The 11,816-nt window shown below is 36.9% G+C and overlaps 2 protein-coding genes across 5 annotated transcripts; one reads left to right on the forward strand and one right to left on the reverse strand.

Annotated features, from left to right (window-relative positions):
- Positions 1-244: 244 nt before the first annotated feature.
- On the forward strand, positions 245-5,708 carry LOC126694435 (protein TORNADO 1). Its single transcript, XM_050390697.1, has 3 exons — positions 245-2,051; positions 2,167-3,410; positions 4,133-5,708. The coding sequence occupies exons 1-3, from the start codon at positions 548-550 to the stop codon at positions 5,519-5,521; spliced, it is 4,137 nt and encodes a 1,378-aa protein (XP_050246654.1). The 5' UTR covers positions 245-547; the 3' UTR covers positions 5,522-5,708.
- A 321-nt stretch (positions 5,709-6,029) lies between these two features.
- On the reverse strand, positions 6,030-8,925 carry LOC126694436 (uncharacterized). Of its 4 annotated transcripts, none has more exons than XM_050390700.1 (2): positions 8,570-8,925; positions 6,030-7,565 (listed from the first exon to the last, which is right to left on the reverse strand). In XM_050390700.1, exon 2 carries the CDS (start codon positions 7,523-7,525, stop codon positions 6,251-6,253), a length of 1,275 nt encoding a protein of 424 aa, XP_050246657.1. In that variant the 5' UTR covers positions 7,526-7,565; positions 8,570-8,925; the 3' UTR covers positions 6,030-6,250. The 4 variants fall into 4 exon arrangements, with proteins under 4 accessions (XP_050246657.1, XP_050246655.1, XP_050246658.1 ...); XM_050390698.1 differs by having other exon boundaries at positions 6,030-7,546; positions 8,570-8,923; XM_050390701.1 differs by lacking the exon at positions 8,570-8,925 and adding an exon at positions 8,371-8,508 and having other exon boundaries at positions 6,030-7,546.
- Positions 8,926-11,816: the final 2,891 nt, after the last annotated feature.

Below are 11,816 nucleotides of genomic sequence, written 5' to 3' on the forward strand. Positions count from 1 at the left end.
AGCTCAAATGTTTATAGAGGTGAATTTTACCTGAGCCCAAGTGTACACATGAGCAAAACATTCAATAATGATCAATACTTAGATAAACTATCACAAAACAATCATGTGGTTAAGATATAGGTGATCATCAGTACTAATGCACCATCATGCATAGAATAAGTGCAAGGTATAGACAGGAATACTTGTGTGAAAGAATCATACCTTTAGAAGGAGGTTTCTCAAAGGAATGTCTTTACAAAGAAGTAGAGAATATAACATTAGACAAAATCAGTTTTTGAGAACCCCAATCAAATCTGTCATGGACATCATTGTCAATATCATAGACAAAAGGCACTCACAATTTCAGGCAATTCTGCCAAATAAAAGGTAACAAGGAATGCATATTACCATACCCCTTAATTAAGCAACAGCTATAATCAGCATACCCAACTTTCAAAAGAGCACTTAAATATATTGATAAAGAAAAGCTCTCCAGAGATCATGGTTTTCTAGTGTTCTACCAAACCAAACCAGTTTCTATTACCTTGAAAGAGTTCTCACAGTAACAATGGCATCAAACCAAAACTTCAGAGATCTTCAGTGGGTTCTGCATGCAATCAAATCTGAAACACTCAACCTTCATAACATCTCATTCTACCTTTCTCAACCAACTTCAGGTTGTTTCCAAGAAACAGAAAACTCTATGAATATAAACATTTCCAAGGACAGCCTCCTATACTTCCTTCACCTCCTCACAGTATTAGGAACAGCCAAAAACATCCAATCATCTCTGAGAAACTTAGAGTTCCACCAGGTTGAATGGGAATTACAACAACTACTAAATCTAGGCGTGTTGCTTGAGAATAGCACAAATATTAAGCAACTTGTGTTTCGAAGAAACAGATTCAATACAGAATGTTTGTCAGAGTTTTCTGATGTTCTAAAGAGAAATAATGTGATCAAAGAGATCACATTTTCAGAATCTGCTATTGGCTATGTTGGAGCTGGCATTCTTTCTTCTGCACTTAAGGTGAATGATAGCTTAGAAGAGTTGCAAATATGGGAAGACTCAATTGGGTCAAAAGGGGCAGAGGAGCTCTCAAAGATGATCGAAGGAAACTCAACACTCAAACTGTTGACAATTTTCGACTCAAGTTCAATCACAGCAACCCCACTTATTTCTGCAGTTTTAGCAAGGAACAGGACTATGGAAGTTCATATTTGGAGTGGAGAAAATGGAGAAAAGATTTCAAAGGTTGTTGAGTTTTCACCTGAAAACAGCACACTTCGAATTTACAGACTTAACATTTCAGGTGCTTGTAGAGTTGCTTGTGCTCTTGGGTGTAACTCAACTGTCAAGTCACTTGACATGACTGGAGTCCGGCTAAAATCCAAGTGGGCTAAGGAGTTTCGATGGGTTTTAGAACAGAATAAGAGTCTTAAAGAGGTAAACTTATCAAAAACTTGCCTCAAAGACAAGGGAGTTGTATATGTTGCAGCTGGGCTCTTCAAGAACCAGAGTTTGGAAAGCCTGTATCTTGATGGAAACTGGTTCAGTGGAATAGGTGTGGAACATCTACTCTGCCCTTTGAGCAGGTTTTCTGCCCTGCAATACCAAGCCAACATTACTCTGAAGGCTGTCACTTTTGGAGGTGGGAGTACTAAAATCGGAAGGGATGGGCTTGCAGCCATTTTACAGATGCTGACAAGCAATGAAAGTGTGACCCGTCTAGGAATATACGATGATGAGAGTTTGAGACCAGATGATATTGTCAAAATATTCAAGAGCTTGGAGAGGAATGCCACTTTGAGACACTTATCTCTACAGGGGTGCAAAGGGGTTCAAGGAGAGTTGGTACTTCAGACAATTACAGAGACATTACAGGTCAATCCTTGGATTGAAGACATTGATCTATCAAGGACACCGCTGCAAAATTCAGGAAAGACTGATGGAATTTATAAAAGATTGGGCCAGAATGGGAAGAGTGAACCAGATATGGATTTGCTAAAGGACATGCCACTTACAGTGCCAAAAAGCTGTAGAGTTTTCTTCTGTGGGCAAGAATATGCAGGTAAGGGTGTTAAAAGATTCTGAGTTGCTTAATGAACTAAATTAACATTTATGCTCTTCTATAGAACTCAAGAAATTATACTGAAATAATTGCACTTTTTGATTTGTATTTGCAGGTAAGTCTACACTGTGTAACTCTATATCACAAAACTTCTCTTCTTCAAAGGTACCATACCTGGACCAAGTTAGAACTTTTGTCAACCCAGTTGAACAAGCTATTAGAACAAATGGAATGAAGATAAGAACTTTCAAAGATGAGGACACAAAGATTTCAATATGGAACCTTGCTGGTCAGCATGAGTTTTATTCCCTCCATGACCTCATGTTTCCAGGGCATGGGAGTGCATCATTCTTCTTGATCATATCCAGTTTATTCCGGAAGCCCAGCAACAGAGAACCAAAGACCCCGGCAGAAATAGAAGAAGACCTTCAGTATTGGCTCAGGTTCATAGTTTCGAACTCTAGAAGAGCAGTCCAACAATGTATGCTACCAAATGTAACTATAGTTCTCACACACTATGACAAAATCAATCAACCATCACAAAACTTGCAGGCTACTGTAAATTCAATTCAGAGACTGCGAGACAAGTTCCAGGGGTTTGTTGACTTCTATCCAACTGTATTCACAATTGATGCAAGATCGTCTGCATCAGTCAGTAAACTCACACATCACCTTCGGAAAACAAGCAAGACAATTCTCCAAAGAGTCCCTCGGGTTTATCAACTTTGCAATGACCTGATACAAATTTTATCAGACTGGAGATCAGAGAACTTCAATAAGCCAGCAATGAAGTTGAAAGAGTTCGGTGAGCTATGCCAAGTCAAGGTTCCACCATTAAGAATTCGATCAAGACACGATAATAGAGAGAAGGTGGAAATGAGAAGGCGGGCTGTTGCTACTTGTCTTCATAATATAGGTGAGGTCATTTATTTCGATGATCCGGGGTTTCTAATCTTAGATTGTGAATGGTTTTGCGGTGAAGTACTTGGCCAACTAATAAGATTAGATGTTAGAAGGCAAAGCTCCACAGAGAATAATGGATTCATTAGTAGGAAAGAATTGGAAAAGATTCTAAGAGGAAGTTTACAAAGCCAGATTCCTGGAATGGGTTCAAAGGTATTTGAGAACTTAGATGCAAGTGACCTTGTGAGGATGATGCTGAAACTTGAACTCTGCTATGAAAAAGATCCATCAAACCCAAATTCCCTATTATTGATCCCTTCAATTCTGGAAGAAGGCAGAGGAAAGCCACAAAGATGGCAGTTAAGCACACCTGACTGCCTTTATGCAGGAAGGCATCTTGAGTGTGATGATTCAAGCCACACGTTTCTCACACCAGGTTTCTTTCCTCGTTTGCAGGCAAGAATATCAATCCCCATCTCTGCCATTCTTATTTTTCTTTATTTTGTTTTTTTTTTTCTTTTTCTTTTTCTTCTTCTTTTTAGCTTTATCTTTTTCAATTTAAATTCTTCCGTCCTGTTTAACTCCTGTAAACGCATTATGCATGAAATCATTGGTTCTGAGCTTTAGAGAGCATAGAGAATACAATGCTATAGACATAAAGAAAACTGAACTTTTCTTTTTGTAATGACTTTATTAGGAGTCCACTTCTATGTCACAGTTCATATGTAGATTGATATAAAGTAAGACACTAAAGTAAATAAGGATAAATTTTAGATAATAGCAAAGCATCAATTGAATTTTGCTTTTAGTTTGATCCCTTTTCTCTTTAGTATATAATCAGATGGCTATTCTAATTTATACATTTCCGGTTTTTGTTGTATAGTTAATCCATGCCACATATAACAGGTGTATATTATCTAGTAGATATATTCTTCTTAATTAAGAAATAATCAGATGTGAATTTAATTGGTGCTTAATCGCATTTGCAATTGAATATATGTTTATATCAGCATTGTCATATTTGTAGCCAACCGTGAGACAATCACAACTGAGCACTGTAGGTAGTAGTACCATGAGACTATCAGATTCTAATTCTGAAGCAGCAATGTGATAAAAATTCCCTACAATCTTTTCTTGGCTCTATTTTCTAATTGAACTTTATTTGTATAAAAACCCAGGTGCATCTCCACAACAGAATTATAGGGTTACATAACCAACACGGAGCAACTTACAGTCTTGAGAAGCACCTCATCTCGATAAACATCAATGGAATCTATATCAGAATAGAGCTTGGAGGACAGTTGGGTTACTACATTGATGTCCTCGCTTGCTCAACCAAGAACCTGACAGAAACCCTTAGACTCATCCAGCAGCTCATAATCCCGGCAATCCATAGCTTCTGCAATGGGATCACCTTGATTGAAAATGTCCTGCGGCCAGAATGTGTGCAAAACCTGACACCCCCAAGATATAGGAAAACCCAACTTGTGTCTCTGCAACAATTGAAACAGGCACTGCTCTCAGTTTCAGCAGAGAGTATGTATGATTATCAACACACCTGGAGTCCAGTATCGGATTCTGGCAGACCTATTCTAAGATCTGGGTTTGATCTTGCCAGAGACCTACTATCAGATGATGACTTTCGGGAAGTTCTGCATCGAAGATATCATGACCTATACAACCTTGCTGTGGAATTGCAAGTCCCACCTGAGGACAACTCAGATGGACCAGATCAGTCTTTATCCACAAGTAATGAACCCGACAAAGTTGATCCAACTTTTGGTGGTATTGCCAAGGGTGTGGAAGCAGTTCTGCAGAGACTGAAGATCATTGAACAAGAAATCAGAGATTTGAAACAGGAGATCCAAGGGCTGAGATATTATGAACACAGACTCCTCATCGAGCTTCATCGCAAAGTGAACTACCTAGTGAACTACAATGTCCAACTTGAAGAGAGGAAAGTACCCAACATGTTCTTTTTTGTAAGAACAGAAAACTACACGAGGAGATTGGTCACAAACATGATATCTGGGATGAATGCACTCCGGCTTCACATGCTCTGTGAGTACCGGCAAGAAATGCATGTTGTTGAAGATCAGATGGGCTGTGAAATGATGCAAGTTGATAACAGGGCTGTTCAATGTTTGGCTCCATACATGAAGAAGTTTATGAAATTGTTAACATTTGCTCTTAAGATAGGAGCTCATCTAGCAGCCGGGATGGGAGAAATGATACCCGATTTGAGCAGGGAAGTTGCCCACCTAAGCGGCTCTTCCCTTCTTTATGGGGCAGGAGGAGCAGTTGCCGCAGGTGCTGTGGGGGCTGCAGCTATGGGACGGAGCAGAAGTAGGGCTGTAGAAGGCTCTAGGGATATTCAGCAAGATCTAAAAACAGCACAGCAATGGGTTGTGGATTTTCTGAGGCAGCGGAGGTGCTCAAGTGGAAAGGATATTGCAGAAAAGTTTGGATTATTTAGAGTGAGATACAGGGACAGTGGCCAGATTGCATGGATCTGTAGGAGGCATATGAGCATCAGAGCAAATGAAATAATTGAAGTGCCTATTTGAAATTTATAAGATTGGGAAATAGAATTGCTTTTTTATTATTATTATTATTATTATCTATCTTGTTCTCTTTTCAAAGTATGTCAGATTGTAGAAGTGCTTCAATGCATTTTAATGCTTATGGATCTTGCTTTGCAGTTGCTAACTTTCACATTCGGAAGCTCGTTAACGCCATTTGAAGATAACACAATATTCTGTTTGTTGATACATACATAGATAGATGTCTTAAAGCGAAAATCAATAAACCTGGTCCAAAATTATTAACCAGACAGTCAAACTGGAAGATGAAAATAAGAATGAATGAAGTCCATTGGATTATGAGTTTAATCATGCTAAAGCCGAAAGCAAAATCATAGATGCTTGGCCTAATCAACTTTTAGATTTGAATCCCCATGTGAGTGTGGGACCAAAACAGCACTCATGATTAAACACATTATTGGCCTATTGTTAAATAGAATTTGATTTCATAATTATTGGTAGTTGAAACCAAAAGTTGCTAAAAAAGAACAAATGATAAAACAGAAATAGTTCATATATACTAATAGCAGTTGCAATAGAAGAAAAGCTTATAACCGGTACAAGTCATGATTTGTGTCATCTAAAACATCTCAACATACAAAGGAAGACACCACACTACATAACACATTATTACACCTTCACTACTAGTATTAGTCCTTCATTCTAAATCTAAAGTCACCTGTCTGTCTTCCTCTGAACTAGTGAAACCAAAGCTCAGAAGAAAGCCCTACTTCCATAAAACACACGGGAACCAGTATTCTTTGATGCCTGTAATTTCTGATCAGAGCTTGAATTTCCTGAATTGGTTGACCCATTGTCCATGTCCAAAGGTAGCTTCATTTTTGCCAATGACTCAGTAAACTGCTGCATGCTTTTCATGTACATGTCCACTATATCCTGCTGCACCACATTTTGTTCTGGCTCAATGTTCACTGTGACAACAGGCTTGTTTACTGCATCACTTGGCTCCCCACCAGAGGAATCAGTATCACCATCCTTAACATCCACAGTACTCTCTTTTGGAGCTGAAACATGTTCCTTACTAGCAGATTTTGATGCTGCTTGAGCATCAGAAGACTCTGAGCTTGCAGGGACTGAAGGAGAAGAAACCCCATTAGTTGACACACTGCTCGGTGGAGAATCAGGCTTTGGACACTGGATGGACTCAACTGTACCAGTTGAGAAGCTTTCCACAACATGACCACCCACTTCTGAACTAAGTTGGTTTTCAGTATCAGAAGTGGTCAAGCTCTCAGAGCTCTGAGAGTCCAAACTGTTACATGGTAACGCAAAATACTCAGAAACCATCAACTGGTCTTCATTTGCAATCTTAGGATCTGGGAATTCAATCTTATCAAAATCACTTTGGATTGACTCAGATATTTCTGTATCCTCCACAGTTGCATCCCTGGCCAAAGCATTTGGCATTGCAGGAATAGCCATTACTTCTGGTGAAGCTCCATTATATGAGAGAGACAATTGAACAAACCCAGCTGGGGAATGGAACAGATCAGTTGAAGATAGAGAGAACTCTTTCTCCAATTTGCCATTCTTCATAAGGACTTCGGACAATGGAACCAAAGCAAACCCCAGTAACTGATCTTCCAGATAATTCCTCACCCTGCTCAACATCCATATCTCACATTTGAGTGAGGAATCAACAGTCCTAACATTGAGACGAACATTGTCGTTGAACACCGGATTCCTCCCACCACCATTGATGGTTTTGGTGGAGACTGTGTCTTCAGGATCACTAGTCAGGCAAAGCTTAGCATAAACATCTTGCTTGTGGTATATGCATATGTTATGGATGTCCCTAGCCTGATGTACATAAACCTCAAGAACACCAATGAAGTCCTCTATGTTATACACTGCAGTTTCCTTGCTGTTGACCTCAATACCCTTGGAAAAGGAGTCTGATTTCTGCTTCTCAGGCTCAGCGACGAGGGAGCTCTTGAATGGTGACACAACAGATTGTGGTGAGTCCATGATAACACCCAGAAGTGAAACCTGGCAAAGCACAACAAATCTATTTGAAGAAAATCAAATGAAACTCAAATATAACTCAAAATTAGAAAATTTCTACTTTATGTAATCAGTCCCAATGACACAAAGCTTAATAACAAACCTCTTACAAGTCAAAACCAAAAACCCAAAGTAGAACTTAAATAGAAACTCCAGGTCAAGAAAAAACTCAGGACTTAAGATCCAAAATCAAAGCCAAATTTTGAAACGAACTGTTGCTTAAAAGTTAAAACATAGAATCAGAACAGAGAATCAAACAAATTGAAGGCCCAGACGAAGCTAATTTAGCAAAATTCAGAAGCTCAATTTTAAAAAAAAGGACATTTTTTAGCTTGACCAACTACAAAACCTAGCTTGAGCTGAGAAGAAGAGAGAAATTCTCAAATTCCAGAAGCCAAAGAACACACAACTTCAAAGCTGACGGCCAAACCTTAAATTAGACGAAAGCCAGTTCTGTGAGACAGCCGCAAAACCAGAACCAAGCCAGAGCTGGAAATTAAGTAATTAACACTAAACTCTCATAACCCAACAACCAAGAAACCCCAGAAATGAAACTTCAAAAAAATCAAGTACTACTTGAAAACCCAAAAACCCACAGGAGCACAACTAGCTTAAAGCTGAAATGAACCAAAATTAGCAAAACCCAGAAGCCAAAACCCCTAAAAACTGTGACTTTCTTTCAGTGAGCTACTTCAAAAACAAGACCCCCAAACTTATAAACAAGCATAGACTCATCAACAGTGACCCTCGGATATGAACATATTCCAATAAAGCTACTAACTTTATCCTACAAAGAAAAACACTATTACCGGAATCCAAGGGAGTGAAACAAGGAAAGCAAAAAAAGAAAGAAAAGCACAGTAACCCAGATCGTGTCACACAATTCTAAAACGAAAAGTCCACTTAAAACTCTTACTACTTCAAAGCCATCAACACCACAAGAAATACCAAAAAGAAAAAAAAAAATTATTATTTTTTTCTGAGATATGAGTATGTCTTATCCTTTACCTTTGGCTCCAAAAGTCAAACTGGTTTTTCTCACTGTGTGGCTCTCCAATCCAAGATCCGTTAAAGACCCAGTTCGTAAATCGAGGTGGTGGTGGTGTTGGGGAGCTAATAAAAGCTGTGAACTTTTTTTTTTCTTGGTTTTTAAAGTTTTTTGCAGAAAATAGAGGCGTGTGAACTGTGAACTGAGAAACAGAACAAAATCTATATAATACACTGAGAATATTAGGTGAGTGTGCTAATAAAAGCTTTGTCGGAAGCGTTTCAATAAGCAGTAGAATTGATGATATGTGTAGGAGTAATTTTTTTTTGTTTGTTTGTTTTTGTGTCCTGTAAAAAACAAGACTATTTATGGGATATTTATGTGTCTGTGGCTTAGGGGATAGTTTTGTAATGCTTATATTTAATTATGGGGATTAGAGAGAGTGTTACAGAGAGGGACAGAGAGAGAGGATGGGTTTTGCAGATACACCGCCCCACGCGTTGGCATAAGGTGGACCAATGAGAGAAGAGATGAGTGCGGTTTGTAGGTGGGACATCAAACAATGGGTCACACACACTGTACCAACTGTGCAGTTTGTCATATTACCAACAGGGCCTTCTTTTTCAGATTGTGTTTGGGCTTTGCAATCATATCCATGTCATCTCTATTTCTTTTCACATTCTAATATCCATTTCAATCAAACCATTTTAGCTTCCTTTTTCTTTTTTCTTTTTTCTTTTTTTCTTTTTTTTTTTTTTTAAATTTGGGTAAAATATAGTATCACTTGAGGGTTGTGCTAACGTATGAGGCTTGTGTGGAAAGTTTTTTTTTTTTTTAAATTGACTAATTTTGTTCATAAACTTTGCTTAGTTTTTAAATTGTTACTTTTTTTCTTTTCTTTTTTTTACTGTTATAATTAAGGTTGTACACAGTGCAGTGCGGCCGGTTTTTGTGGCTGTTTTTGCACCACATTGAAATTTTTGGTTTTCTAAAAACCCAAGCTGCTGTTGCACCTGAGGAACAATTCTTCGGCAACATCGATAACGGTTTCGGTCGGCGTGGTGGTCGGTGTCCACCTGTCTATCACACACACAAAGAGGAAGAGATATCTAAAACCAAAATCAAACCCAGAAAACTCAAGGATTCAAACCACAAATCAAAACTTAGATCAAATCTAAATATCAAAAGATTCAAAACCCATTACAAACCCAAATATTAAAACCCAAACAAGCTTAAGATTCTTGGGACTAACCATTGATTGACTCACCTGCGAAGTCTAATCAAGTAATTGACTACCAGGCAATGGAGGCAGAGACAATAACTTGAAGATCTTACCTAAGTGGCAGCAAAAATAGAGGTGCTTGAAGATGAAAAGCTGAAATGGTGGTGGGTTTTGTGTTGTCGGTGGGGATGGAAATCTTAGATTTAACTTGAAGGGGGTAGAAATCTCAAGTTTTGTATATATATATAAGCAAATTGGTGATGTTCGGTGTTCAACGGAATCCAAAAACCTTCATCGACAACCGTACCAACCGACTTCGGTGCTTGAAAATCGTTGCCGACCATCATGCCTAACACTTGTGGTGGAGGTTTGAGGCGGGTGGATTGGTTTGGCTATAGTCGGTTTCGTCAGTGGCGGGCGGTGCCTGTACAGCCCTAGTTATAGTAATTAAGAACCAAATTGATCAATTTTGAAAAGTCTTGAACTTGGTTGGTTTTAACTTTAAACCGCAGGGATGTTAACTGTATTTTATCCTTTTAATTTTTGGATTCTGTTAATAGAAGCCTTTAAGGCATTTGTTAGTGGACTAATTTATTAAAAAAAAAAAAAATTTGATACCACTTTCATTGGAAATATAAAATGATGTCAAAAAAATCAATTGTTATTTTTTTTTCTTTTCTGATAAAAAGTTTCTAAAAGTATTTCTAAATCAATACCCTTATTCTATCCATTAACCTTTTCCTTAATTTTTTTCTTCCACTTTTCAACTTTGTTCTAATGAATCAAAGCACTTTCTTTTTTATTCAATAATTACAATGAAAAATAAGAGATTTGAACTTAGATATTCAAAAAGTGCAGATAAATTATAAGACTCTTGACAAATTAGAGTAATTTTTGTTTTTGAGGAAGAAAGTCTTAAAGATATCAAACTTTCTATTTGTGAATCAAGGATGTTATAAAGTTTCATTTATATATTATTTCTTAAGATTATTTATGTTAAGTTTTTTTAAAAGTTTTTTTTTTTTTTTTAAGTTATGGATATTTTTATTCGAATTGATTAAATGGAAATGTTATCATTCCATCTGTCCAATTTTGACTCTAACATTTTAATACTGCTCTAGAATGGTCCAAAATATAATTGAAAAGTCAATAAGTACAATAGTCTAATTATTTCTTAGTTTATTAATTGTTTTATTAAAAATTTTAATATTTTTTAACTTTTTTGAGTTTAAAATAAAGAAATTTGTTTCACAGTTTATACTTTTTGTGTGAAAGATAAAGCATGAAATGATGCTTATATATAAAAATAATATATTATCTTCTAAAATAAATCAACATAATGACAGAAGTAGAAGTTAGCAATTTGACCCTTGATTTCAATAAAAAGGTGGAGGAAGGTGTGGAATCAATTTTTTGAATTTAAAACCATTAGTAAAAGCACCTAGGGAAAAAAATAGTAAGAGAAAAAACATGGAACTTCTTAAATAAAACAAACAAAAGAACACAGGAAGTACAAAATAACAATTTGACTCTTGATTTCAATAAAAACGCTAAGAGACATGTAGAATTAATGGTCTTTTAATTTAAAATAATTACTTAAAAATATATATATACCAAAAGGCAAGAGATTAATTCCTTCTTTGATCATCATATAGTTGTGTGAAAATGCAGTTAAAGAAAACAACCAATTACACTTCAAAGCTGTAAAATGGAGCATCGATGAAGCACCTGGGAATTGGGACAGTTGGACTGCTAAAGTCTTAAAGCAGATTATCTTAAAATAAGTTAAATTTACAGTAACATGTCAAAGTAATCATCTGGGTAAGTATTATAATAACCATTTAATCTTTTAGAATAAGTAACATGGTACTACATTTGGACTGTTCTTGATGTTACAATTTGTGGTAATTATCCTGTTTTTGGATTATTATAGGAAGGAGATTATTACAATTTATCCACCATGCTCATAGAGCAATACGTCCAGTCCTGCTTTGGATTTGACCTTTTAGCATGGTACAGAGAAATATTTATTCGGTGTGTATTTT

This window comes from Quercus robur, chromosome 8 (assembly GCF_932294415.1).
Source record: "Quercus robur chromosome 8, dhQueRobu3.1, whole genome shotgun sequence".
NCBI lineage: Eukaryota > Viridiplantae > Streptophyta > Magnoliopsida > Fagales > Fagaceae > Quercus > Quercus robur.

Bases quoted from the DNA above. Each gene is read 5' to 3' on its own strand.
- LOC126694436 (XM_050390700.1), bottom strand. From the start codon at position 7,525: ATGGACTCACCACAATCTGTTGTGTCACCATTCAAGAGCTCCCTCGTC.
- LOC126694435 (XM_050390697.1), top strand. From the start codon at position 548: ATGGCATCAAACCAAAACTTCAGAGATCTTCAGTGGGTTCTGCATGCA. The intron at 2,052-2,166 runs GTAAGGGTGTTA...TTGTATTTGCAG, and splicing joins CTGTGGGCAAGAATATGCAG to GTAAGTCTACACTGTGTAAC. The intron at 3,411-4,132 runs GCAAGAATATCA...ATAAAAACCCAG, and splicing joins GTTTCTTTCCTCGTTTGCAG to GTGCATCTCCACAACAGAAT.